At 46.1% G+C, this 27381-nt stretch overlaps 1 protein-coding gene across 5 annotated transcripts in view; it reads left to right on the plus strand.

Annotated features, from left to right (window-relative positions):
- Positions 1-25878, plus strand: part of GJC1 (gap junction protein gamma 1) — a 394328-nt gene extending 368450 nt beyond the window's left edge. For all 5 annotated transcript variants that reach the window (XM_069634264.1, XM_069634266.1, XM_069634265.1 and 2 more), the window contains one exon: positions 24206-25878. In XM_069634264.1, the coding sequence (XP_069490365.1) occupies positions 24226-25398 (1173 nt within the window). In that variant the 5' untranslated portion in view covers positions 24206-24225 and the 3' untranslated portion in view covers positions 25399-25878. The remainder of the gene's footprint in view (positions 1-24205) is intronic.
- The last annotated feature ends 1503 nt before the right edge of the window (positions 25879-27381 follow it).

Raw genomic sequence — 27381 nt, forward strand, 5'->3', positions numbered from 1 at the left:
GTGATATGAACCTTACGGGGTATGTGAATATTAAGCCAACAATATGTTTTGACTATCAACTGGAAAGACTTTATTAGGTGGTGCACTATGGGTTGGTTAACCTTGCTTTGTTTCGTGTTTTGATCATTCCAAATTATGTACAAACTTTATTCCTTTTGTTCATGTGATATTTCTCTTCAGATTCTCTTACATTAACGACCATAGGTTATGTGTTCGTATTAATGAAAATGTATTTTGATCATGATTTGAAGATATTGTAATAGGTGACATCCTATCGGTTGTTTCTGTATCTTGATTTGGTTATTCTCCTTTTTTTTCTCTTTCTTTATTATTGTATTGTATACATTTTAATCGCCCTGCAACATATTCATTGTAAATTACATGGTAATTGAGTGTTATAACTTATAAAGATTTGTAAAGGTTTTGTACATAAAGCAAAACAAAGTAAAAAAAAAAAGAATTGTTCAAAGCCATTCAATGGCACTAATCTGTTTAGTACAAAGTTTGATGACTCCTTAGTGACATTTCAAGTCTCCAGATCCACAACTAAAGTCAAAGTGGTTCATGGGGAGTCAGGGCTTGATATTCCAACTTATGGTCGCTGCTTTTTGCTGCTACCCTTTCTTTGCTCAGGGAGTAGGGCCCGGTTGACCTGAGATGCCCACAGTTTGGATACAGGCATTCTTTTTATTCTTTCAAGCTTAAAGGGGCAGGTCTTTAGTGTGTTTCCATTCCTTGTGCGCGTGGCCCTAGACATAAAATATCCAGAAAATAGCATCTTTTCAACAGCATGAGTGTTGGAGAAGCTGTGCCATTTTCTTTCCTAGTGTATTTCCATCGCACTCAATATCTGGGCTATGCAGCTTATTAACCAAGGTTGTGCCTGCTGTTCCTCTGGGTGTCCAGGGCAATATGAATGTACCTCTTTCAGAACCCTGCTCTGTTTGTGGAACATATAATTGTTGCTCAAGAAAGCAGTAATGTTAGTCCTACCATCAGAGATTGGGAAGGGAGGATGATCCTATTACTTACTGGTCCTGAAGAAGGGTGGCACTCCAAGAGCTAGCCTTGAAATCTGCCCTTTTGAAACTTCAGAATAGGTTTGGGTAACTCGCTCTCCAGGGTACCTACCTCCACCTCCCAATCCAAAGCAGACATCAGATGTTACTGACGTTTGTTGTTGGGGGAAGGCACACTATTCACTTCCTGGCCTGCTCCAGCAAAAAGGGACGCTGGGAAACTCAAAGTGACTTATGCCATTTTGTAGAGTGCTTATGCCCACGTCTTTCCCTAGCTGGTCAACGGACTGAAAGCATTCTCCCAGTCTGGTGCCATAGGGCCTCTTCCAAACATGCTTCCTATGCACAGATTTGGTTTTTACCAGGGCTTGTAGTGCTTTTTCGCCATCCATGCTGCCAAGTTGGTGATGGATGCTTAATTGCAAGGATGTGGTGCTTGCCATTGAGATGTTTCAGTGAGATGCACCAATTCCACCCCCTTAATTCCTCCCACGCCCGCGGCTTTTGTTGAAAAATAACGCTACCCGATTGGCTTCGATCCGCCTTCCTTCCCTCAAGGGCAAGTTGTCCGGATCTTAAAGAAACAAAACATTTAGTGTGGACATGAGCAAGAGGGGTAGAGTGGGCTTTCTGTCCCTATGCACAAAGTCATGCTTCTTTGGCCACAGGAGAGAATGGTGTGTCCAACTGCTTAACTGACTGGGAACAAGACAGGCAGGATGGATGCCCTAAATCGACATGGTTCAGTTCCAGGGTGGGAACTTTTTGAAGATGTTTCAGAGGAGATGTATGTGGTGTATGTGGCAAACGAGATTCATTTTCTGCTTCCAGTGAAAATAGGACAATCCCATTGGCTACAGAGGTATCAACTAAGAAGCTTTGGGGAATCCTGTAGTGGTAGGCTTGTTGTTTTTGCTCCTCTATTTTTCCTAATTTCATTGTTTAATATTGCTGTAAATGTTTAGGGTGTGCCATAATTCTGATCACTTCAGAATGAGCCTCACAGAACATTGTACTGTGACCGTCTACACCTGTCAATCGACCATTCCTCCAAATTGCCATGAAAGCACATTGCTTATCCCAGACGTCAACAAGGTTGAGGTATAGGACTGGAACCCCTTCGATGTTATGAAGGTTTTTGTTTGGCAGAAGGAAATCCACTGAATCCATTTCTCCAGCATGGGGTCTGGCATGGATTAACATGCTCATGAATATTCCTGTCATCAGGCTGGGAATCCTCCGTAAAAGAAAAAATAGTTTCACTTTAAAACTGTATTTCGAATGGATTGTGTCCTCCCACATATTCCTTATCTTTGATTAATCCACTTCCAGCTTGCTGGCCTCTGAAAAATGTTTCACAGAAGAGGGCACTGTGCATCAACGTCCCTCGGGTCGGTGTCCCTCGAAGGCCTCTGTATCGGCGCCAACGTCACCATAGGTATAAATAGTCTCGCGCAGCGCCCGTTGATCAGTTCCATTTTTCCACGCTTTGTGAGCCTCGGAGACGCAATGCTCGGCTCTACACTATTCTTTGATAAATCTTCGAAATTACTCGAAAATCTAAAATATCTATGATGGCATCTTCGGCAAACCATCGATGCCACGATCCGGCTTCAAACAAATTTTAGATTATGGAAAGAAGATGTCACTAACGGATCCTCACGGGATGTGTTTGTGATGCCTGTGATCAGAGCACCAGTGTTCGGAATGTGAAGACTGCATGTCTATGACGGTGAAAGCCTTGAAGGAGCGTAAGGGTAAGTTAGAAAGAGGTAAGGCTGTTAAATCTTCTACCCCTTCAAAATTGTCCTCGGCTGAGTCGAGACATTCGTCTCCTCACCGTCAAAAGAAACATTCCCGATCGAGATCTCGAAGCAGTTCCCGTCACTCTTTTGAGATTGACACTCTAAGAAGAGGTGTCATAGACCTCCCTCTTCCTCAAATTCCCTGGAAAGGGTCACCTGCCACACTAAACACAGTTCTCCGACTAAGTGGAAAGAATTTTGTAAAAAGATGCTTTGGGTCTTCGAGAAAGCGCCCCTGATCCCCTTGGAGATGCCTAGAGTTGATACCCTGGATGAAAGACCTGAAAAACAAAAGCGCTGCGAGTCGTTGAACCCGGCGAGCAAAAATCCTCGAGAGTGTCATGAACCCTGGAGTAAAGGTAAAACAACATCGAATAAGGCTGCGTCATCGACGCCATCGTAGAAGGTACCTTCGACGCACCCATCTGTGTCATTGATGCCATCGCCGACCCCGATGAAGGATACGTCCTCGAGGCCTCAAACCTCAACGCCACGGACACCAGAAGTGTCGATTGGTCCGACCAAGGCATTGAGAGTGGCGTCGACAACTTCGACACCGAGTAGGATTCTGGTCCTCTCGAGTACATCGAGGCCCTTTTCAACGTTTTCGACGCCTTTTGCGGTTTTGTCGAGACCTGTAACGTCTACGTCGACAACCACGACATTTTCACAAGCAGTAATCACCAATTTGGCTCCTTCTCTGGAAATGGGTTTTACGCCTTATCCAAGATCTGATTATTTCAGAGGTTTATCCTCGATATGAGGAAGGGGAGGACTCTGACAATGAGAGACCTTTTGGGTTACAAAGAACAGTAGTACCCATTCCAGAGGAACTAATTTCAGAAGAAAATAGATTGAAAGATCTGCAAGAGTCTTTACAAGATGCCAGTGGAATAGATGCCTCTCCAGAGGCAGTATTGGCTAGACCAGAACCTGGAGAACATGCAGAAATACCTTACAGAGCCCTTATGGCTAGAATTATGCAATTTATGGGGTGGACTACACCTGCTCCCTCTTTCCAGCAAGATGATCTTGCTGATATCTTGGATGAAGGGCCCCAAGAGGACCCTATTGTCTCTTTTCATGCTGCATTGCAGAGGAAAATATCTGCAAATTGGGAGACACCTGAAGTTATCCCTGCAGTAAATAAAAAACTCTCTGCAAAATACAGAGTGTCCGCTTCAGACCCTGAATATCTAAGCAAGCATCCAACTCCAGAGAGTTTAGTAGTGCAGGCAACAACGTCGTCAAGTAGTAAGTCGGCATACCCCACTATACCACAAGACAGATATGACAAAAGATTTGATGCCATGTCAAAAAAAGTATTTTCAGCATGCAGTATGGCGCAAGTCTATCAATGCCTCTTGCACGCTAGCGAGATTCAGCCACACCCTTTGGGAGTGTGCTTTAATAGTGGCTGACTGTCTCCCAGAAGGGGAGGAACGAGAAGCATTCTTGAACATCATCAAGGATGGGAAGGATGCGATGTGTTAGTCCCTCCAAACAGGTATTGACTCTGCTGACAGCATCAGCAGAGCCATGGCAGCGAGTACCAGAATCCGCAAATTTGCATGGTTGTGAAAGTCTGGTTTTGCTCCTGATGTGCAAGCCAGACTTCTGAATATGCCCTTTGACTGCACTTCTCTGTTTGGCAAAAAGGCTGATGACAGCCTGGAGAAATTGCAGACATCAAAAGCAGCAGCAAAATCAGAGGGCGTAGGGTCACTGCCACTGTGCAGATAGGCAATGCAGCTCTGGTTTCGGGCAATTCAATAAGGAATCTCTCTATCGGCAGTTCACCTAGCCGGAGAGAAGAACTTGACAGCGGATGCTTTGAGCAGGCAGAACAGTCTCCCACGAGTGGGAACTAGCTCAGGAAGTCCTTCAAGAGATCTTCACCCTTTGAAGAACCCCTCAAGTGGATCTGTTCGCCACAAGTATCAACCAGAAGTGCGATCCGTATTGCTCAAGGGAGTTTCCCCCGAGGGGAGCTCTAGGGGACGTGTTCGTAGTGGATTGGGAGTTTCCACTTCTGTACGCGTTTCCTCCAGTCCCTGTCACTCCTCAAATGATCAGGAGGTTCAGAAAATTCCGGAAACCCATGATCCTAATTGCCTCGGATTGGGCCAGAGAACGTGGTATCCGGATCTTCTAGACATATCCATCTGTCCTCCGATTCGTCTTCTGCAAAGAGAGGATCTTCTCTCGCAGAAGGGAGGTGGGGTTCTCCATCCGGATATCAGGACCCTCAACCTTCACGCCTGGTTTCTGAAAGGCTGAGATACAAGGATTGGGATCTCCCGGATGACGTAATGGAGGTGTTGCTTTCAGCCAGAAGGCCATCAACAAAATCTTTATACCGCTGCCGTTGAAACAAATTTTGCAGCTGGTGTAGAGAAAAGAATATTGAACCCTTTTCATGTAGTACACCGATGGTGTTATCTCATTTGCTATATTTGGCAAATTCAGTTCTTCAAGTTGGCACAATCCAGGTCACAGTGCTGTCAATCTTCAAGCGCACTGCGGAGGAGCCTTCATACTTAAAATTGCCCACAGTGATTCAATTTGTGAAAGGGATAACTAATGTTTTTCCCCCAACTCCTTTTCAAGTTCCAATGTGGGGTCTTGAAATTTCTAATGGGTACTCCATTCGAACCCCTTCATTCCTGTTCATTAAAGTTTCTCACTCTTAAAAAAATCTTTCTAGTGGCTTTAACTTCAGCCAGAAGAGTGTGCGAATTACAAGCTTTTTCTTGCAAACCTCCACATACAATCTTTCACAAAGATAAGGTTGTTCTCGAGGTGAAACCAAATTTTCTCCCAAAGGTGGTCTCAGAATTCCACGTCACACAAAAGAGGACCTTACCCTCGTTCTGTCCTCCTCCCCATCCAGGGAAAGAGGAAGAGAGATTGCACAGGCTGGATCCAAGGTGTGCCTTGAGATTTTACATTAGCAGACTTGCGAGGATTAGGCAAGCAGACCAACTGTTTGTGGGGTATGCAGGGCACAAATTAGGTTTACCTATTACAAAACAAACCATCTCAAGATGGATTATATTAATCGTTATAGGGTGCTACAAATTGGCAGGAAAAGAGCCCCCTCAACATCTCAGGGTTCATTCAACCAGGCGTATCGCAGCCTCTTCAGCTCTCCACAGAGGAGTTCCAATTAAGGACATATGTGCGGCTGCCACATGGCCGTCCGCTCACACTTTCACTAAATTCTACAGTCTTGATTCCTCCTCTAGCCAGGAGACGAAATTTGGAAAAGCTGTGTTGCACTCTGTGCATCTTTAAAGGGAAATATTTCCCTTTACTCCCACCTCCTCTATATACTACTGCTATGGGAGTCTATCAAGTATAAGGAATACGTGGGAGGACACAATCCATTCGAAGAACAAGTTACTTACCAACTGTAACGCTCTTTTGACTGGATGTTATTTATTTAGTTGCATTTATCAAGCGCGCTTGCAGACCATGAAGCATCAAGGCTCTGTTACAGATGATAAGCAGACTTGAGTTACAGGCGGGTGCCCAATGGGCTCATGGTTACACAGTAACGAACAAATATGCAGGGAATTGCTCAAACCAATTCGTGATAGATATTCTGTTTAGACAAATAGTCTAGTTTTGATAGCCTTGCGGAAGGCTAGGTGTGATTCAATCAGTCTTAGGTGTGGTGGCAGTGCGTTCCAGTGCGTGACTGCTTGGGTGGGGAAGCTGGAACCTCCAGTGTGCACCTTTCGTGGGGTAGGTGTGACAATTGTGTTGGAATAGCGTGATCTTAGGGGTCTGGTGGCCGTGTGCCTGATGATTCTGTCGGTCAGGTAGGGCGGAGCGAGCTCTTGGAGGCATTTGTGGATGAGGGCAAGCGTTTTAAAGACAATTCTCTCTTTGACAGGGAGCCAGTGGGCTTGCCTTCTTGATTTCAGAGATGTGGTCTCTTCTGGCGGTACCTGTTGCTGCCCTGAGCGCATTGTTTTGAACTAGCTTCAATTTGGCTACGTTTTTGCTGGAGATCCCAGTGAGGAGGGCATTGCAACAGTCTAGCCTTGACCCGATAATTGCCCTGGCAATGGTGAGGCAATTGTGGCGGGCCAGGAAGGGCCTAGCAGCGTTGAGGATTTTAGAGTAATAGGCTGAAGAGGTGGCGATAGCATTGACCTGTCTGTCCATGGAAAGGTCGGAGTCAAGGTAGACTCTGAGGGTCTTAACATGGTTTGAGACCTTGATAGGAATGTTATCGATGGTGAAGGAGGAGTACTGGTCTCCAAGGTTGCCCAATGTGAAAGGTGATCCTATGAGGAGGAGTTCAGTTTTTTCACTATTGAGGCAAAGCCAGTTCTATGCCATCCAGGATTGGATGGTGGAGTAGGTAGTGGTGAGGGTGTTCCCCCTGAATACGATGTTCCCCCCACGTATTCATTATCGCACCTCCCATCCTTCCCCGCAGTAAAACTTCCCTTGTAGTTGCAGCCTACGCTCCTTCAAGGTTATTAAAGGAGAGTTCCGGGACTTTTTTTTTATTGTCCCTACGGGTCGGCCATGTGTTTGTAAGCATAAATCGGTAGATCGTAGGAAACTTTCCTATGGACCTTACCCGACTTTTCGCCCATTATCGCACTCGAAATCAGCCTCCATTTTGTGATAATCCTATCATTCCGCCGCATCGACCTGGCTCACCTGCCTTTGCGGCACTAAATCAAATCCCCCGCCCCTGAGCCTGACATCAGCAGACGCGTACTGCCCATTTCAAGCACGTCTCGTGTCAACAATCGCTGCGCCTCAGCTATTGACGTGTTGCCATGGAAATGGCAGGACGCCTCTCTCCTCAATAAGTATAAACAGACCGTTTCACAACACACAGCAGCAGATTTTCGATTCCATTCCTCTCTCTGTGTTACTTTGAGTATTCTGTGACTCGTTTCTGTGCTCTGGTCAGCTACCTTCGCCGCTTGTAGCCCGTGTGAACAGATACCAGTACCACCGCTATAAATTATTTTACTATCTTTACCGCACAATGGCCACAATAATGCCGTCTATGTACGAGCCCGAGTACACCGAGGAAGAACTACTGGAAAGGCAAGCACGCGAAAACGATGGGGATTCGGACGGCAGTTGGGAGGACCAGTCAACGGATGAAGAGCCTGGACCATGTCGCATGGACGGCGTCTCCACCTGGTGCACGTGCAATCGGTGCGAGCTAATGCCAACTGAGGAGGAGAACTGCTGCTGCCGTGAAAATTCCGGGTGCTTGGCCTACATTTCGGAAAGCGAGCAAAGTCAGCAGGAAGGCGAGCAAAGTCCGCAATGCATCACCGAGCTGCCAGAGTTCAGGGAAGCCTGCCTCTCACGGACAGTGTTGAGGATGATGATGGTGCTTATGCACGAACTTCGTGGCACTGTTCGTCCGCGTAATCCGAGTAACGAGTAAGTATACTCTGTTTGTGATGTCAGTGATGCCACCACTATTTCATGGTCGTCTCCCACATATAAAATTACATTTACATATCATTCGAACGCATGTAAATTGGTTCCATATAGTGCATTTTCTAGATATAATTTTTTTCTAAGGAAAATGACATGTGTTACCTGAATCGACATTGATAAGAAAGTTTTGTCATTTTAATACAGTTTGCATCTTTCTTTTTCACAGGTGGTACAGGCTGGTGGCCTATCGTTGCTTCACTTGGTGGCTTCACGGGAGGCTCGGACACCGCGTTCGGAGAGTAATACCTGCCTGTGCGGTACTTGCCATTAGACAACATTTCCCCAGTGACAGTGGACAATACCGCGGATTTTCCCTCGATGTGCTGCAACCTCAACTTTACAATGTGTAATGTTTATTATTTATGTTTAATTAAAATCTAAAATAAAGCCCAACATATATTTTAACAATGGTTGTTTTGATTTTTTAAATGAATCTAGTGTGTCTCCGTTGAATAGCCTTCCAGTGCCTTGTCTTGTCACACCACATGTCTCCGGCCAGCATCCTCCCTCACGCTGGCCGCACACCTTCAATCCACATAACCGTTGAACCCATATATGCAGCAGTCATACATATATTATTTTGTGGGTTGGCATCAAGCGTTGGCAATAAAAAGCTGTTGGATTTTATTGATACAAAACATGGTTATAGGTAAATAATAAATATGGTTGATCATAATAAATCCTCTTTTTGGGCACCGGGTACAGAGATGACCGCCATATATTCTCCTGGGAGGGTGAGGTATTTATAAACTCACCCCCCTGCCTTCCATGTAGTAGATCCTGCAGCCATCCTCTTACATTCAGTTAGATGGCCTCTCCTTGGTGAGGCCCTGCGGCAAACGGGTCTTGTCTGCACGACCACCGCCCCGATCCACCCCCCGCCCTATCAAAGGCAGTTCGCACCGGGGTACTTGCGCTGCTGGCAAGTGGAGCTGTCAGGGAGCGATAAAGGCCAAGAGGTGCCAAAGACCATGTACACTTCAAAGTGGTCTATAGAGCATGGGTTTGTTGTTCCCATGTCTACCTCCAGACCCCGTGTCTCCTGCCAAGCATCCCCCTCACGCTGGACGGCCCCCTGCAATCCACATAAGTGTGTCTCCATTCACGAGTCTTCCTGTGTCTTGTCTGCACGACCACCGCCCCGATCCACCCCCCGCCCTATCAAAGGCAGTTCGCACCGGGGTACTTGCGCTGCTGGCAAGTGGAGCTGTCAGGGAGCGATAAAGGCCAAGAGGTGCCAAAGACCATGTACACTTCAAAGTGGTCTATAGAGCATGGGTTTGTTGTTCCCATGTCTACCTCCAGACCCCGTGTCTCCTGCCAAGCATCCCCCTCACGCTGGACGGCCCCCTGCAATCCACATAATGCCACGACATATACACGTCATTCATTCACAAACACACCCCTGGTTCGAATTCTTTATAACCCACTTCATATTTCTAATGAGAACTTCTTTGCGCTTTGCTAGTCAACCCGTGAAGGTGCTGGTTATCTGCTCTTCGTCTCTGTGAACTTCCGTGACCACTTTGAGCAAACTCGTCAGTTTGCAACCTGTGAACTGCTCCCTGTTCTACGACAAGAAACTACTCTGATCCCTGCATCTAACTGTTTGTTCGTCAAGGTAAGTCCATGTACCATAATCATTTTGCGTCCAATTTTTTAATTTATATCTATTTGCTAGTAGTCATCAAATTGCATCCATGTTTTCTTTTCGTTCACGACAGTACATGCAAGGAACTAGTCACATGTTCTGAGTTTAGTCAAATTACTTTTTCTATTTTTTGAAAGTTATTGAAATACTTATCCGCATGTGAATAACGTGTATAGTTCCAAGAACCAAAACGGACCTTGCATTGAACCTTTTATGTGTCATTTACTGTTTTAACACATTGGTATTCATAGAGAATTGTTGATCTTTACTTTTCAGAACTTTCCATAATGCCTGCCTGTTCCATTGGCGGTTGCCCTTCGAAGACCCATAACAAATCTGAAGGTACTATAATGCATGTTTTCCCTAAGACAATAGATCAGATAAGAGAATGGGTCCGATATTGCGGATATCCAGCCTCTGAGCTAGAAACTAGAGTCCTAGAAGTCTTTGCGGACAAGAGGGGTGATCGATACCGCATCTGCAGCAGGCACTTTAGCCCAGACATGTACTCCACATCATTGCTAATAAAGAAGAAAACACCGCGAGCGAGGCGAAAATTGCTCTCAACCGCTATTCCCACTCTATTCGTCCACATCCCTCCACTGGTGAGTCAAGTTTACGTATTTATCTCTCGGCCTTGCGGTAGTGTGTAGCATTAGCTAACAATAATTTCCCCATTTATGTATCCACTCAATATGAAGGCGGAAGATTCTCCATCCGTGTCGTTATTGCAGTCATCAGCCACTTCAAGCGCCTATCGGGTAATCTTACTTAGCTATTCTGACACTGACTTGTTTTAGGCATGTAAATCAATAGTTTTAATTGATCGTGTAATTATTTTACCTAATGGTACACCCTTGTACTCGTCCTCTAGTCTTTGTTTTCAGTTATAATTATTGTTATCCAAAATAATGCAAGTACTGTCTTTCAGGGAGATGCTGAGGAGTCCAACGCATTGACGACAACCGTAGATGTCACTCAGATGCTCGAGGTACGTTTCCGGACAGTTCCATCGATGGAGATCATCAGATCTTGCATTCTTGTAGCGTGATTGTTACACACAATGTTTCTTTCGTTTTTAGCCATTGATATGTCCTTCTGTCGTCGCCCTCCTATTTGTCTTCTTTTTTCAATATTGTGTTCATTACTAATGAAAGTCCTATGTTTCAGGGAGTCGATGGAGCATTAGTCCAAGTAGAAGGGGGAGCATGCAGTTACGGGTCGGCGCAACAGCTTGCAGAAGTGTGCACCGCAGTTACATCGTCCCTTGATGTTCTTATGCATTTCGAGGTATGGATACTGACAGTTCGATCAAGCGAAATCATATGACGTGATTACATCCGCTATACTTCCTTCTTTATTAACGCAAGTACTATGTTTCAGGGAGATGACGGAGCTTCTTCTACAAGAACATCACCCCTAGTAGTTGATGCAGATCTCTGGGTGGTGACACTTCCAACGATCGAGCAAATCGAATCATATTTACATATCCATTATTTATTTTAGACAACTGATCATTTGTGCAGGTCTATTTAGATGAGCCGTTGACGCCTGCTCAAAGTTTATGTTCTTTTTAACAAAATAGAAAAGCATACTAATGCAATTACTGTGTTTCAGGGAGTTGCTGAAGCGTCATCTTCAATAATATCATCAATGGAAGTCTATGCGGAGCCCGAGGTATGGATCTTGACAGTTCAATCTAACTAGATCAACAATGCGTGAACTATTGTCGTTTGAATGTTCTACACAATGCGTTCATTCGTGTTTTGCTATTGAGATGTACGTATGGGTATTGGTCCCCAAGTACATTTTGTGTTTTCAATATTATTATACATACTAATGAAAGTTCTATGTTTCAGGGAGTCGATGGAGCCTCAGTGAGTGATGGATGTGCTTATCATGAAAATATAGTCGTTGCAGCGCGAGAGGAAGTGGAGACATGCACACACGAGTCGGAGCAACAGCGTCCAGATGTTGAAGTTCGAGGCAAGAAAGTTTCAAAGAAAAGAAAGCAAAAGAAGGTTAGTGTCCTGTTCACTATATTATGTTGTCTTTCACTGTCAATAGTTCAATACTGTAAGTTGTGTTTAAACTGAACATCCCTTTTCTAATCTGTCCTCTAGTTGCGAGTGGGTGTAAGAACTAGATCTACACAGACAGTGAAGCGAACGAGAGATGTTGCTTGTCAAACCTTTTGGCAGGGACTTGAGACTGGAGATGCATCGTGCCAATGGGAAGAATATGAAGTGATTGACAACGGAGCTATACCACCACCAGCCATTGATAGTGAATGTCCTCCTGGTAGTTTGGATGCAGTCGGAGATCAATTCACAGAATCCACACCCGCAAAAAATAAGAGCGCGCGAAAGTTGAAGACATTGTTTTTTTCTCCCATCATTGAGAAATACACATCACGGTTTAAATGATTGTAATTTGATTGTCTGTTCTCTCGAGTCTCCTCATGTTGCAGGCCCATTGCAATTAAACCAAACAGTAATATAAATCATTTTTACAAAAATTATAGAATGTTTCCGTATTGCAAACACATGGCCGACCCATAGGGACAATAAAAAAAAAGGCACGCAGACAAGATGTCCCTAAAACTAACTGCAGCTAACTAGAAATGTGTGCTCGCTCAAAGTGAAGGTCAGCTGCTTTGATGTTTTGCTCGGGTGGCGGAACGGCCCACGACCGAATATAAGGTTCTATTGTGATTTGACCTTGACAGGCCGGGACCATCCTGAAAGACTAAGAAAAGATAATGAATAAAAGTTCAGAAACGAAACGATGAGCCACGTTCATTAGAAGAAGTAACGTCGGCAAAGAAGGAGTGGTGTTTCGGGTCTGCCCTACACAGAGACACAATGGAAAATGCAAATATAATGTATGTAACTTTTGATGAGTTTATACCGCAATTTCATTACTATACAGTGGCTTTAAAGACGGGTTCAGTTGTACTTGTTCGTTCTATGTGGCATATTGTTTTCTACCGCGCACTATCTTGAGGAGAAACATCTGCTTTTACTGAAGCACCTCAAAACCTTCCTCTTTGCTTCTGCTTTCTCTCTCCCTCTCCCCTGCTACAACTGGTCCACTGTCTACGACCTCGGTCCTGGGCCCTTCCACTCTCCACCTGCACTGCCTCCCTGTCAACCCCTGCACTGGGGGACTGTCTCAGTATCCTACAGCCCCCCCTTCCCAGCACTTGTTCTGCACTTACCTTGCACTTGCCACCAGCTGGCCCTATTTATTTATTATTTTATGCTACTTACCTTGTACTCCACTCCCCCCCCCCCTCCATGCCTCGCCACGCCTTTAAACACTTGTGTACACCCAGTAGCGCTGTCCTCGCTATGAAATGAATAATTTTAATAAGGATCTGATGGTGAGACTAATTTCATTTTTTATGTTTTTAGGTACATCATTCACTACTGTCTGTGTCACGAGTACCAGACACCGGCGGACGGCTTCTACAGCCGCCAGTTGCTTCTCCGCGTGAACAACGTTACCACCCTGACCATTTTATGGGACGATCGCCAAGTACAAGTATGCCCTTACGCGGTACTAACGGTTAGATGCAACATACCTACCGTTGTGGTGGCCTAGTGCCTCGTTGTTGGAACAGCCATGCGATTATCAGTGCGACCGAAGAGCTTATTTTTATCGTAAACCAACACCCTGTGTACTGCACACGAACATCGCTTCCCTCAAGACGAACTAATTTGGATCGAGAGCAAAGAAAAATGCAAATCGCTGAATATTCTCTAAACATTTGATGTCCAATAAACGTACTTTGCCAAATGTACAATCTTGCCGTTTGCTTTTAAACCACGGTTTCACATTCCGAATTGTGGCGCTGTATTGTGAGATGCTCTAAGACCCTGTGTACAGCAAAGGACCATCGCGTTCCTCAATACGAACTTTTTGGAACGTGAGCAAATAAAAATGTAAATCGCTGAATATTCTCTAAACATTTGATGTCAAATAAATGTACTTTACCACATTTACAATCTTGCGGTTTGATTTCAAAGTACAGTTTCATATTCCGAATTGTGGCGCGCTGTATTGTGAGCTGATCTGTGTTGATTTCCGGGGTCTGTGTGGAGTCGCGTAGAAGACGCCTGGGCGCGTTTGCCTACGCAGCTCAGTCACGTCACGGATAGAGGCGGGGAATATGAATGTTTTGATAAAGTCTGTTTCAGGGGCGGGGGATTTGATTTAGTGCCGCAAAGGCAGGTGAGCCAGGTCGATGCGGCGGAATGATAGGATTATCACAAAATGGAGGCTGATTTCGAGTGCGATAATGGGCGAAAAGTCGGGTAAGGTCCATAGGAAAGTTTCCTACGATCTACCGATTTATGCTTACAAACACATGGCCGACCCGTAGGGACAATAAAAAAAAAGTCCCGGAACTCTCCTTTAACCATTTCATGCAAAGCAAAACAGCACCTCAAAACGGAACTGAGCAAAGGATGCTGCGCAAGACTATTTATACCTATGGTGACGTCGGCGTCGATACGGAGGCCTTCGAGGGACACCGACTCGAGGGATGTTGATGCGCAGCTCCCTCTACTGAACATGTTTCCGAGGACAGCAAGCGGGAAGTGGATTTATCAAAGATAAGGAATACGTGGGCGGAACATCCAGTTGAAAGAACGTTACAGTTGGGAAGTAACTTGTTCTTCTCCTCTAAACCAATCGCTGTCCTTTAGGTCATACTGCCCCATCCAATGACAGTACTCTCCCTAAGCCCCTTCTCTGGCAGCCATTTTAAGATTTTTACTGCACGCCTTAGTGTTGGGAGTCCTTGAGTTGCTCTCCGAGCTATTTGTACTTTTTTTGTAATTTTCGACGAGAAAAGTTGTTTCAAATAGCCAATGTGCTCTTTCCTTTTTCTGCCGACAGCGGGAAAGATTCTCGAAGGCCATCTTGGACCTCCTTCGCGCCCTCCGACCATGACGGAGAAGGAGGGAAGGTCCCTCTTCAGGCTCTGCACCAAATGCGGGCTAAGGAATGTGTTTGTGGAGGACAAGCCCTACAATGTGTCTACTGCCTACACCCGGACCATAAGGAGGTAGAGTGCGAGATATGCCTTGGTTTCACTAGGAAAACGATGAAGGGCAGGGATAGTAGGCTGGCGGCATGGCTTAACACCAAGGCCTCTGACCCGTGCTCTGAGCAGGCTCATGCTTCGTCTGCGACCGGCCGATCCGAGGAGCGCTCTTCTAAGTCCTTAGAGGGCGCCTCATCTGTGGGGGCCCAAGATAAGGCTAAGATTCGCAAGTCTGAGGCCACCAGGTTCCCAGCGGAAGCGGGTCCCAAGGTGTATAGGGCACAATCAGCGTCACCTTTTGTCTCCATTGCTAGCCTACCATCAAGCTCCTCTTCAAAGAGGAAGTCATCTACCACGGCTACGCTAAGGAAGAAATCTGTGAAGCCGTGGACAGAGGAGAAGGCGGCTGCGCACCCTACGCAGGCTCAACCCGCACAGGCAAAGACCTTGTTGGTGACTCTGTCGACGGCTACTTCTACCACGACAGCTAAGGGTGCTGATCCAACGAGGGTGGCACACATGGCGCAGAAAGTGTCCCTGCCCACACAGCGTGACACCACCGCAGAGACTTTGGCAAATTCTGGTTCAGATCCCTCAAGGAGGAAAAAATGGGGCTGGGGGGTGGGGCAAAGATGCCCTGAAACAGCCCTCCCAGGTCCTCTCCCAAGCCATGGCGGTCTCGTTCATGGACGATAAAAATCAGGAGTCCATGCATACGGGCCACAAGAACGATGACTAGGAAGACGACGACTGCGACAACGGCGCAGGGCCTAGTTTCCCTGTGTTCCCTTCTCAGCCGAGGGACATTTGCTTGGATATTCTGTCAACTCTCGACACCTTGGTGTCAGAGATCCAGATGAGAATGCCTCCGGCACCGGTACCTGTGGTCCCCCAGGTACCCAGTCAGCCTCTGCCGAAGAAGTGTCATCTGTCGCCCCCAAATCAACCTCCTCCACCGCGTCAGGACCCAACTCCCCTAGCAGACACTGGTATGGGAACGGATATGGCCACGACGACAGATGACGGCGAAGACATTGTTGCAGCGGACTTTGAGTCGCCACATTTGGATGCCCATCATAGGGTTTCCCCACCGGACGAGATGGGTTTGTCCACTCCATGATCACAAGGGCCTCCGAGCTATTCCAGCTGGTGCCTGAGGAAACCAGAATGGGAGAGCTTCTTGTATCAAAGGCGAGAGGCCAAGAGGAAGACTATCATGGCGGTGCCTTTTCTGGACGATATTTGGGAAGAGGGCCTACCCCTTATCAGGAACACTTGCACAACTCCAGTCAAGCGGGATAGTCTGGAAAAGAAATATATGGTGCCGAACACTGCACCCAAATGTCTGAGGTCGCAAACCATTGCCGGACTCTGTGGTGTCGGCGGCCGCGAGTAAGCGGTCATCTAACCCGTCGTCTTCGGTCCCTCCGGACAGTGAGGGGAAAAAAATGAATGCCATGAGGAAGAAGGTGATTTACACTGGAGCATCCATAAACAAGGCGGTCAGCGCACTGGCAATCCTAGCCAGGTACTACAGGGAGTTGTGGTACAAACTAGGACCGCGCCTGGATTTCCTCCCCAACGATAAGAAGATGGAGGCCCTCGCCCTCTTCCAGGAAGGAGAAGTGGCATTGGACCACGCCATCATGGTGGCGGTGGATGTCGCTGACACAGGGTTCCGGCAAATGGGGAACGGGGTCTGCCTTCATCGGCATGGATAGATGAAGGCCTCTATCTTGTCAGGAGGGTGAAGCGAATGTGCTGGACATGCACTTCGATGAGGGAAATCTGTTTGGGAAGGCGGTTGACGAGTCCCTCCAGGCCCTGTTCAGGATACAGAGATGGCCTACTCCCTCAGCACTATCCAACAGCACCGCTCGTCTTTATTTTGCTCCTCTAGGGGAACGTTTATCAGATCATTGAAAGGGTTCTTCACGTCTTACAGACATCCTTCCCGATCCTCAATGCAAGAAGCCTACAGAGACCGCCTTCAGGCCTACAGTAGCCCAAGCAAGCCTGTATCAGCCAAGACGTCTTGCCCACCCTCATGCACCCCGGTGGGAGGCCGGCTGACAAGGTTAGTCAGCGAGCAGAGAAAGATCACCATGACAGATGGGTGCTGGATGCTCTCACCCACGGGCACGCCTGGAGTTCCAACGTAGGTGTCCTTGTATTCTGCCAGTTCCCCGGCAGGAGCAGCACATCCCCCAGCTTCTGGAAGCGGTACGAGCCATGCTATGAAAAGAGGCAATCAAGCTAGTTCAGCACCGGCTCCGGAGTTTATTCCAGATACCTTCTAGTCAGAAAGAAGACAGGGATTTGGAGGCCTATCCCGGAGCTGCAACGTCTGAACAAATACAAAGTCCCAAAAATTCAGAATGGTCACTTTGCAGCATGTGCTCGGCCGACTGGAAAAAGGAGGCTTCTTGACATCTTTGGACGAGAAGGACATATATTTCCCTGTTCCCATTCACAAGAAACATCGGAAATGTCTATGTTTCGTGGTGCAGGGCCAGCACTACTAGTTCAAGGCCCTACCATTTAGCTTGAAGTCGGCCCGTCTACGTCTACAGGGTATACATGACTGGCTGATTTGCGCCTGCTCATTGGAGCTGGCCGACAAGCACACGAGGGCGACGGTCTGGCTATTGATGGATCTGGGATTCTCTGTCAACTATCCGAAGTCAGGCTTAACACCATTGCATAACACGCTGTTCCTAGAACCCATCCAGACTCAACAGTGTATTGCCTGGCGTCTCCCGCGGAAGAGGGGCGAGCAGCCATTCAAGGAAAGGTGCAACAGCTATTGTCAGCGATGGTGCGGGCCATCAAGTCATTATTGGGCATGTCCTACATCTACCTCGTCCGCCTCTGCAGATTGCAGATGCAACCCCTACAAGAATTCCTGGATGCCCGTTGGCTACAGATGTCCGGATGTTTCACGGACAAGATCCCTCTCAACGAGGAGTTCAGACGAGCGATAGAGTGGTGAGGGGACCACTCCCAAATCGCCCAAGGCTCGGAATTTCAAACCCTCCCACTCCCATACCAGGAGACGGTCCCCCCGGATGCCTCCCTGGAAGGTTGGGGAGCGCACATTGGACGTCTGCATGCCAGAGGCCTGTGGCTGCCGAATGAGAAGGATGTCCATATCAACATCCTGGAGCTATGGGCAAAACCATGGGCAAGCACTTGGGGTCCTAGGTATGGGGTGATGCACATCAACAAATTGTCACTTTGGGGGGGGTGCGGTAGCAGTAATTGGTGCCCCTCCCTGCCTAATGCCTCTGGCCTCTCTTGTCCTCTGAGGTAAGACTGGCTCTGATTTCTCCCTGGTAGGCCTCCTACCCCATGCTGAGAGGGGTTCCCTTCGCTCTTGAGGTGGTCAGGATACTAACCTTGTCACACAGGGGACAGCCATATGAAAGATTTTTGCATACCCCTTCCCCAACTGAAAGAGCCTGATAGCCTCTCTAGCCAGACCCAGACTCATCCGCAGGCAACTTGTCCCACTGCATTCTTTAAAAATTCTACAGTTGTTGGGCAATCTGTACTAGAAAAGTTGTTGTTTTAAAGGCTCTGAGAGATGCTTCCTGATGCTCATATAAGATATAATATTGCCATTTCACGGTTTTACCAGCGAATGATGAATATATACTAACCGATTGTCTACAAGCAGAGTGTTCCCTTACAGAGGATACAAAGGTACACATTTACAGAGGGCCAGCATCCTTTTCACATCCAGAAGGTTTGGAGAGACTGCCAACGGTTTTGTCAGACACAGGTGCACATTCATGGGAAGCAGGGGATCAGAGCCCTTCTCCAGGCAGTGCAATGTAGTACTAGTAAGCGGGAGAAGTTGATTCCAAAATGGCAACCAGATAAAGGCTTGGCTCTGCCTTCTGTGCCCAAAGTAAGTTCAGGTGTGGATCTAGCAAAAGCAGCCAGTCTCAAACCAATTTCTCAATGCAGCCCTTCAAAAAGCCCCGCCGAGGAGTAAGGGAGGAAGCCCCATAAAAACCAGTGAACCCAGTCAGCCAGTGATGGTTGTTGGAGGAGGTTGTTGTTTGTGGTTGGCAGTCGGAGAGCGATAGCAGGAGTATTAAGAAGATATAGGTTGGAGGAGGAGGAAGAGACAACTGAGCAGGTGTGTTGAGAAGAACCAGGTGGAGAGTTAGGACTGGGTGGAAATGGACATGGAATATATATAGAAATCCTTTTCAAGATGGGGTCCACAGATGACCCATTAAGAGAACGGCACCTGGTAGAGAAACTGATTTCAGGTCAAAAGATAGGGTTTCTTTATAACCCATATAAAATCCAATATTGTTTCTGGAAACTATTTCCCTCCTCGTGTCAAGGCTTTTGGAGTCCCTGGGTTAATTTTGTCATTGGACTCTTAATTTTGAACGATTTTGTCCTTGTTTACTTCTGTGGGCTGAACCTCCATTTTGGGCTCCCTGATTCAGTTTGACAGCAGTTTTGTTCGGTTTATTCCTCGCTTTTCATTACTTTCTCTCCCTATTTTGGCTTCCTCACTCTTGCTCCAGCGCCCCATCAAGTTCCCTTCCAGAGGTTTTCATCATTTTCTGAAATCCTGTGATGCCAACTCTTTACTGGTTCCTTTTACCCCCACTCACTTTTTCCCTTTGTTTCCATTGCAGTACTTTGACCACTCCAGTCTTCTGTTAAAACCATCTGCCATCTTATGTGTTGTCCATGGTCCTCTTTATATTACGATTTTCTTGATAGAGGTTGGTGTCCTATATTTACTTTTGACTCCTGTAGTCTGTAAGCACCTGCTCAAATCCTATTTTCCAGGATCTTTTTTTCTCCCAGAATCTCCCTGGCTTCCTTTTCCCCTCTTTTTGGCATGTTTATCTGGCTGATTTTGTTCTCACTGTATACAGTCGTTTGTTCAGTGCACTTGTTTGGCTCCAGCTATTTCATACATGGGTTCCCCTTTATTTTTCTCCTGTTCTCATTGGGAGATGTTCTTCAATAGCCCCTGTACCTTTTGGCCCCAGACTGGAAACGAACAAGGAGAGGCAACCAGTAACCCTTAAATGAGCCAAACTGGGTCTTGGTTGGGGGAGGGGAGACATCTGTCCCTTAATACAGATGGTAATCTCCCTTCCCTATTTCTACGGTTCCAGTCTTGATGAAGCCCCTCTGCTGTTTGGTTTCCCTTTTACACTGTAAGGATGACCCAGTCCGTTTCCTTATATTTCAGCGATTTTTGTTGGGGTAAAGTTGTGAATTGTCAACAAACGTACATCTTTCAGTGAAAAGCCATCTCATACTGTTGAAATTATACTATGGAGGTGTTATGGGGCTTATTGGAATATTGAAGTGAAAAAGAAATAAGTAAATAAAGGGACAGAACTCCCCATCCAAAGATTTGATGGGGCAGGGGAGCATGCTAAAAGAAAAAAAAGAAACTGTTGAAAGGAGAACAAAGTGAGAAAAGGAGAGGAAGAAAAGTAGATGTGTTAGAAAAGGCACCGACTCCCTGTAAGGGATGTTGTCCCCCAGGGCCAAAGACATTTTACATGCCGGGCTGCGTGTGGGAGGCCACCCAGCTTGGTAACCTTGGGCCGTTCTGCATGCCTGGAGAAGCTTGGGTACCCCCAGGGCTCTTATGCCTGTCAGCTCGCCCAGGTCCATACTGGATCTAATGTTACGTTTATGTTATCTATGTTAAAGGGCCCAGGGAGCATGCACAGTGCTGTACTGGCTGAAGAGCTGCCCAGTTCAAGCCGCATCGCCAGGGGAGGAGGGGCAGCTTGAAACGGGCACCCTGGCCCAGCCCCCTTGATGGCCCGTCCTGTAGCTAGCAAGGCGGGCCCCGCCCAGAAATCTTCTGGGGCCGCATATGCCAGGCCACCCAGGAGGTAAAATACAGAGAAGTCCTGGGCTGCCTTATAATGCAGCCCAAGTGAAGAAGATGAAGAAGAGGAAGCCAGAGAAGTCCTCGGCTGCCTCATCATGGCAGCCTGGGTGAAGAAAAGCCCTGTGCTGACACAGCGAAGCAGCCGAGGTGAAGAGAAGCGTCCCGCCCACTGCACCCCCGCCAGGGGCACTGGCACTCAGATGATTAGAAAATGGCTATGGGTCGCAGTGTTGATGTTGGGTGGCATCTCCAAGCCAAGGGGCCCACCAAGATCCGGTGTGCCATGGTGGTAATGATGGCTGGCCCCACATGGGAATGTGGAGGCCAGGTACTATTTCAGGGCCACCCAGAGGAAAGAAGAGTAGGGCAACATAAAGGCCTCTCACCCAGACTCTGTGAGACAGACCCATTGAAGGTACTGAAAAGGGGTGACTGACTACAGCACTCACACCTCACACCTATGTCATATAATGTATTATATCTATATGTCAGTGTTTTTCTGTTAATTGTGTATTCGTTTATACATTTTAGTGAACAGTAAATGTTATGTTATGGTATATGTTAAGTAAGTTAAAGGTTAAGTAGGTTATATGTATATTATGTAGAAGGGAGTGTAGAGGGGGTAAGTACCCTTGTGTGAGGTAGCAAAAGGAAGTGGCGGCCTCAAGAACCTGGCCCATCATGTTTTACTGTGCGTTTTGTTTAATTTGAAAAACATCGACTGGGAGCTGTATAAGCACTGTAGGAATTACATGGCTCTGAGTAGACCTTTGCTCGGCCTCAACATACTCCTTCCACATGTCGTGGGCCCTAGGCCCTCTCACAGCCCTTCCTGTTACTTAGCATACCCTTCCAAACCAGTTTTCTTATTGCCCAACCCCTTCCAACCTTTCTAGCTGTAGTCTCCATGTACTCCTGGCTACTCACATCTGTGAGTTCACCCCTGCTCTTTTCTTGACTGTCTGCTTGCCATGACAATAGGCACACATTGTTGCCGCTTAACACACCTTTCTTCCTTCTTTGTCCCTTCCAAAGCATGTTTATTACTCTGCGCGAGTGCGTGGGATTGCTCCCTTCTATGTAGAATTTGTTGACGCGAAAACAAGTGTGTTTAACATCACAATAGTGGGCCTGCCACAAACGAAATGGTAGGAGCAAGACCAGAAAGTGGAAGGCCAGATTCTGGAGAAAAATGAACCGGGGATTGTGCCCCAGCCTATCTCTTCTGGGTGTAAAATATGTGCAATCTATATGGGCAAGATAGGCAAAGGTTTTCTATGTCTTGTGACTTGTCTTATCGTCCTGCAAATCAACATCTTGAGTGTGCTCTACAGTGAATACCACAGTGTGCGCATGAGGAACCACAGCTCTTAGAGAAAAGAGGGGTGAGGCACCTGCCACCCTCACCCAATTAGTCACTCCCATCTGCTTGCTGATGCCCTGAAATTGGAGGATGGGGGCAGAGGGCTCGATAACTGAATTGATGGGAGATCACGGGAACACACTTACCTGCCTTTTCCTCCTTCATCAAAGGTTTTGCTAGTTCACATGTTATCCCTCCTATGATTTATTGCTGCCTAGTCCACTTTCTGCCATCTCCTACGTTTTCCTACTTGGCTCACGCTGCACTCCCAGGCTCTTTGTTAAGGGTGTGCTGAGGGACAATTCCATTCTCTGTGTGAATGTAACAAGTAGCCAACGTAATATTTCTGCATCTCGGTTTCCCCAGTTCTCAAACAGTAATTAAACTGTTGGGCTGATTGGGATTTTAAACTATTCTTTGGCTTAATGTATCTGCGTAGGTCACCGGGTGTTCGATCCCGACCACTTCAGTATATTTTTCCTCCGAATAGCACACTGTTTGTTGCAGAATTCCAGGATAAGACCATTTTGCTATCCTAACACCCTCTCTCGGACCGCACTCATAATTGCATTAACCGCCACTACCTACGGCAAGTGATATGCTTTTCACTACAGTCATCACCTTCCAGTTTCCCAGGCTCAATGGATCTTTACCGGTTTCCTGAAAACCGGCCATGTCCTTCCTTCCTCATTAAAGCTGCATTCCAGCTGTCCTAATCACACACAGCCCACCTCCTACCCCTGAGTACAAAGTCACAAAATAACTGCAGGCCTACCTGGGTATGCATAACCTACTCCAGCATTGTCAATCCTGAATCAGACTGCCATCAAACCAGTTGTAGATGATGCTTTGGACATTCGTGATACAATACTGAATCTACTTGACCTCTCTGAGGCTTTTGACACTTCAATCAACTCCTCAACACACTTCCCACTCACTTGTGTATGGTGAGGACAATCATCTCCTGGTTTGCCTCCTCCCAAGCAGGATGCTCCCAAATAGTCAGATGGAGTCCTCTCGCTATCTCATGAAAACTACATTGGAAGTCCTACTCCAGGACAATGACATAAAACATACACAAATAAAATAGTAGCACTGCTTTATCTGAAGGTCCCATTTCCCAAAGACATTCTCAAACTAAAATATTGCAGGACCACCTTCCATATGTTCCTTGTCATCATAATCTATCTAAACCTTAACACAACAATAAAGAAAAGCCATAATTTGTAGTGAAAAAACGAGTGAGACACCTTTATCTAGTCACGGTTGCTTGACATTAATCTGGGAAGTCTCACTCCCAAAACCCTGTCCCACTAGGCATCATCATTGACTCTTAACTTTCCTTCGAATAGCACACCCGGAAAGAAATACGAAGTGCTTGGTACAAGTGTTCTATTTACCATGTAGCAACATGCAAGCAACAGTTCAGGCTCTCGTCCTGTTCCAATATTGATAGTGGAAAAGCCATTTCTGCGCCCTCTAAAAGTAGTTCTGCATGCTGCTGCTGCATCAGCACTGGATCACGTAAGTTCGGCTGGATCATGTCCATATTACTGAGCCTGTACTGGTTATCACCCTCCCAAAACTTTTCCTAGTTATAAAATATAAAGGTCTGCAGTTATTGCTCAGCATTGCCGGAACAGTCCTTGAAGTGCTCTTGGAAGGCCAACTACAGCCACCCTCTAAAATGTCCCAAAGACTGACTATGTATTGCTGCTTGGTACTGCAACATTTGCTCAAGGTTCTTCAAACTCTGATCTTCTGTATGGCATTGTACAGCAATAGTAGAGTTCTCTTACTATACGCTTCTTGCTTCCAGTGTCGTCTGTCGAAAGCATGTCGACGTAAATAAGACATTAATCTCTTGCACTATCTTGACCTGCTCAAGCATTTCTCCAAACTGATGCTGGGTTTGTTTGCTTTATTTCTAGGGTGACAGGACTTTGCAACCATGAGCTGGAGCTTCCTGACTCGACTCCTAGAGGAGATCCACAACCACTCCACCTTTGTAGGCAAGATATGGTTCACGGTCCTGATTGTGTTTCGCATTGTCCTAACTGTCGTCGGAGGCGAATCCATATACTATGATGAGCAAAGCAAGTTTGTGTGCAACACTGAGACGCCGGGCTGTGAGAACGTTTGCTACGATGCGTTTGCGCCTCTTTCTCATGTTAGGTTCTGGGTCTTCCAGATAATTCTTGTGGCCACACCATCCTTGCTGTACCTGTGCTATGCCATTCACAAAATAGCCAGAATGGCAGAGCACAGTGACAAAAAATCAAAAATCAAAAACATGGCTGTTCGTTGGAAGCAGCATCGTGGCTTGGAGGAGGTCGAAGAAGACAACGAGGAGGATCCTATGATGTACCCAGAGATTGAGCTGGAAAATGCAAAAGAGAACCAGAGCCCGGACAGTGACAAAACCAAACATGATGGCCGTCGACGAATTCGGGCAGATGGCCTCATGAAAATCTACGTGCTTCAGTTGCTCACCAGGTCTGCCTTTGAGATTGCCTTTCTTGTTGGACAATATTTGTTGTATGGCTTCAAGGTTATCCCTAAATTCATGTGCACCATATCCCCTTGCAGTCATACGGTGGACTGCTTTGTTTCAAGACCCACCGAAAAAACTATTTTCCTGCTTATAATGTACAGTGTTAGTTTGTTGTGCCTGCTTCTGAATGTGTTTGAGATGATTCACTTGGGGTTTGGGACAATTAGGGATGTTTTGAGCAATAAAAAGAAAGTGCTGGAAGACCCTGCTGCCTACCCATATCCTTTTACTTGGAATACACCTTCTGCACCCCCTGGGTACAACATTGCAGTTAAGCCAGATCAGATCCAGTACACAGACCTTTCCAATGCTAAAATGGCCTACAAGCAGAACAAAGCCAACATTGCTCAGGAGCAGCAGTATGGAAGTAATGATGAGAACATCCCGCTCAATCTGGAGAACCTGCAGAGGGAGATAAGAGTGGCTCAAGAACGCCTCGACCTAGCTATCCAGCTCTACAACAGCCAAAGCAATCCAGGGAGCCTCAGGGACAAGAAAGCCAGGCCCTGCTCAAGCAAAAGCAGCACAAGCAGTAAAGCAGGAGATGTGAAAACCAAGTCATGGCTATAAAGGAGAGCGTAGCCTTGTGGCTTGCTGGCCTCCAATTGAATAACAGTTCGAGTTCTGTTTAGCTTCAGAAACTAAGTTTAAGTTAATCAAAGTGGCAAAGAAAAGGAGGTAAAAAATAACATGAGCTTTAAATGAACTTCGATTCCTCCAACAAAAGAATTACAGGACTTTACCTGCGATTCCCAGATTGAAGTCGCTGTGTGACTGGTTCTTGTTGAGCCGTTGTGTGTGTATATACAGTACAGTATGATGGTACTCATACACATTTATTTTTTTGTATCTGTAAATTGGATCACCGCAGTTATACTTTTATATAGAAAAGATCAGTGTTAAAGACATTTTTTTGAAGTGCTGTTATTGCAGCCTTTCAAGTGCCTTGTTTACAAATTCTATGCCACCGATATTTCTTCTGTTCATTTGGAGATTTAAGATGGGTTCCTGTAGACCAGATTAAAACCAAAATGTTGAAGCTGTTTGGAAGCCATGCAGTTGTTTGATTTCTTTTTGACACCCCATCAGCAGTATACCTCACTATTGTGCTTTATGTGTGGGATCGCAGACCCATTATTACAGTATAAGGTACTATGCTCTATTTGGAAATACACAAGTTGTGCTACACACTGTATGGGAAAGCAATATTTCCTAGTTTTGATTCAACCACTGATTTGATTAAAGGTGTAAAGTTAACAGTTCCTTTCCACCACTCGCACAAATCTATCTCACTCCTAAATTGTCTTTTTTCAAGCTATCCCTATTTACAGAACAGCCAAAATGTTGAGTAAATAACCAATTATATTTCTGGTTAAGTGTTTTATTAGAAAAAAAAATCGCTTTACCTATCCTGCCGCAAGTATTGCCCTCTAAGATTCCCATTCCTAAATGTCTCCTAGGAAACACCCCACTCCCAAAATATGGTCACCAAATATGGCCCCCGGGTGCTGTCATCAAATAAGGTTTCTGGAAGTGCATGTCTATTAGATAAAGCCCATGTATGTGTGAATGCATCCCCACCAAATATTGCTCCCTAGAATCGCCCTTGCCTTATAGCGAATATACACAATGTTGGAAGACATACACCTCCTCTAGCTTTAATGGGCAGCTATAATTTGATGACTTGTAGCAATTTCTTTTATTGCAATGTCTATTCTCCCCTAAATGCACATTTTATCTTTTTGACCTACAAGGGTTTAACCACTAAACTCTGGTGCAATGTTTGTTAATTTATTTCGATCCTATCCAAGCACTCCAAATGTTGGCAGGTAAGGGAAAAGAAGACAAGGAGGTAAAGTAATTTAAACCATGTTAACACAATGTGGCTACTGGGCAAAGTTGGCACTAGGAACTGAGCACCTACAATACATGTTGCAGCATGACGCACCAGAATGTTTAAATTGGAATGTACCATGAAGAACATGGACTCTCATCTTACATCGAATGTATATAAACGTTGATCAAAAAATTCTGAGCAACTGAAAACGTGTGCTGTAGCACAGAGCAACTAATATTCCTGCGGAATCTGAATATACACAGGTAATGAAGATTTTCGTAAGAAATGTTTGTATCTGATTGATCATTTTAGGTCCCAGCACATAAAGCCTCATTGAAATGTTTCCTAAATGAAACGGTGAACACGTGTTTTGTGAACCTTGTGCTTTATTAAGGCTTTACATAATAGATGGGGGTTCAGTAATTAAAGTCTGCATCATTGGTTTATGCAGCAATTTACCTTTCAATTCATTGGGCCTCATTACGATCTGGGCGGTAAGGGATTACCGGTACCGGTAAGGGCACCAGTGCCGGTAATCCCTTAGCGCCCTATTCCAAGGTCCCTTTGCGGGTCCTCCCTTAACGCCTGGATTTACCAGGCATTAAGGACAGGACCCGCAAAGGGACTTTGGAGCTAATAACAGTACTGCAATTAGCGGTACCGTTATTAGCGCCTTCCCCATTCCCATTGAGCCCTATGGGGGCTCAAATGGGAAT

Source organism: Ambystoma mexicanum, chromosome 13 (assembly GCF_040938575.1).
Source record: "Ambystoma mexicanum isolate Mex_15411 chromosome 13, UKY_AmexF1_1, whole genome shotgun sequence".
NCBI lineage: Eukaryota > Metazoa > Chordata > Amphibia > Caudata > Ambystomatidae > Ambystoma > Ambystoma mexicanum.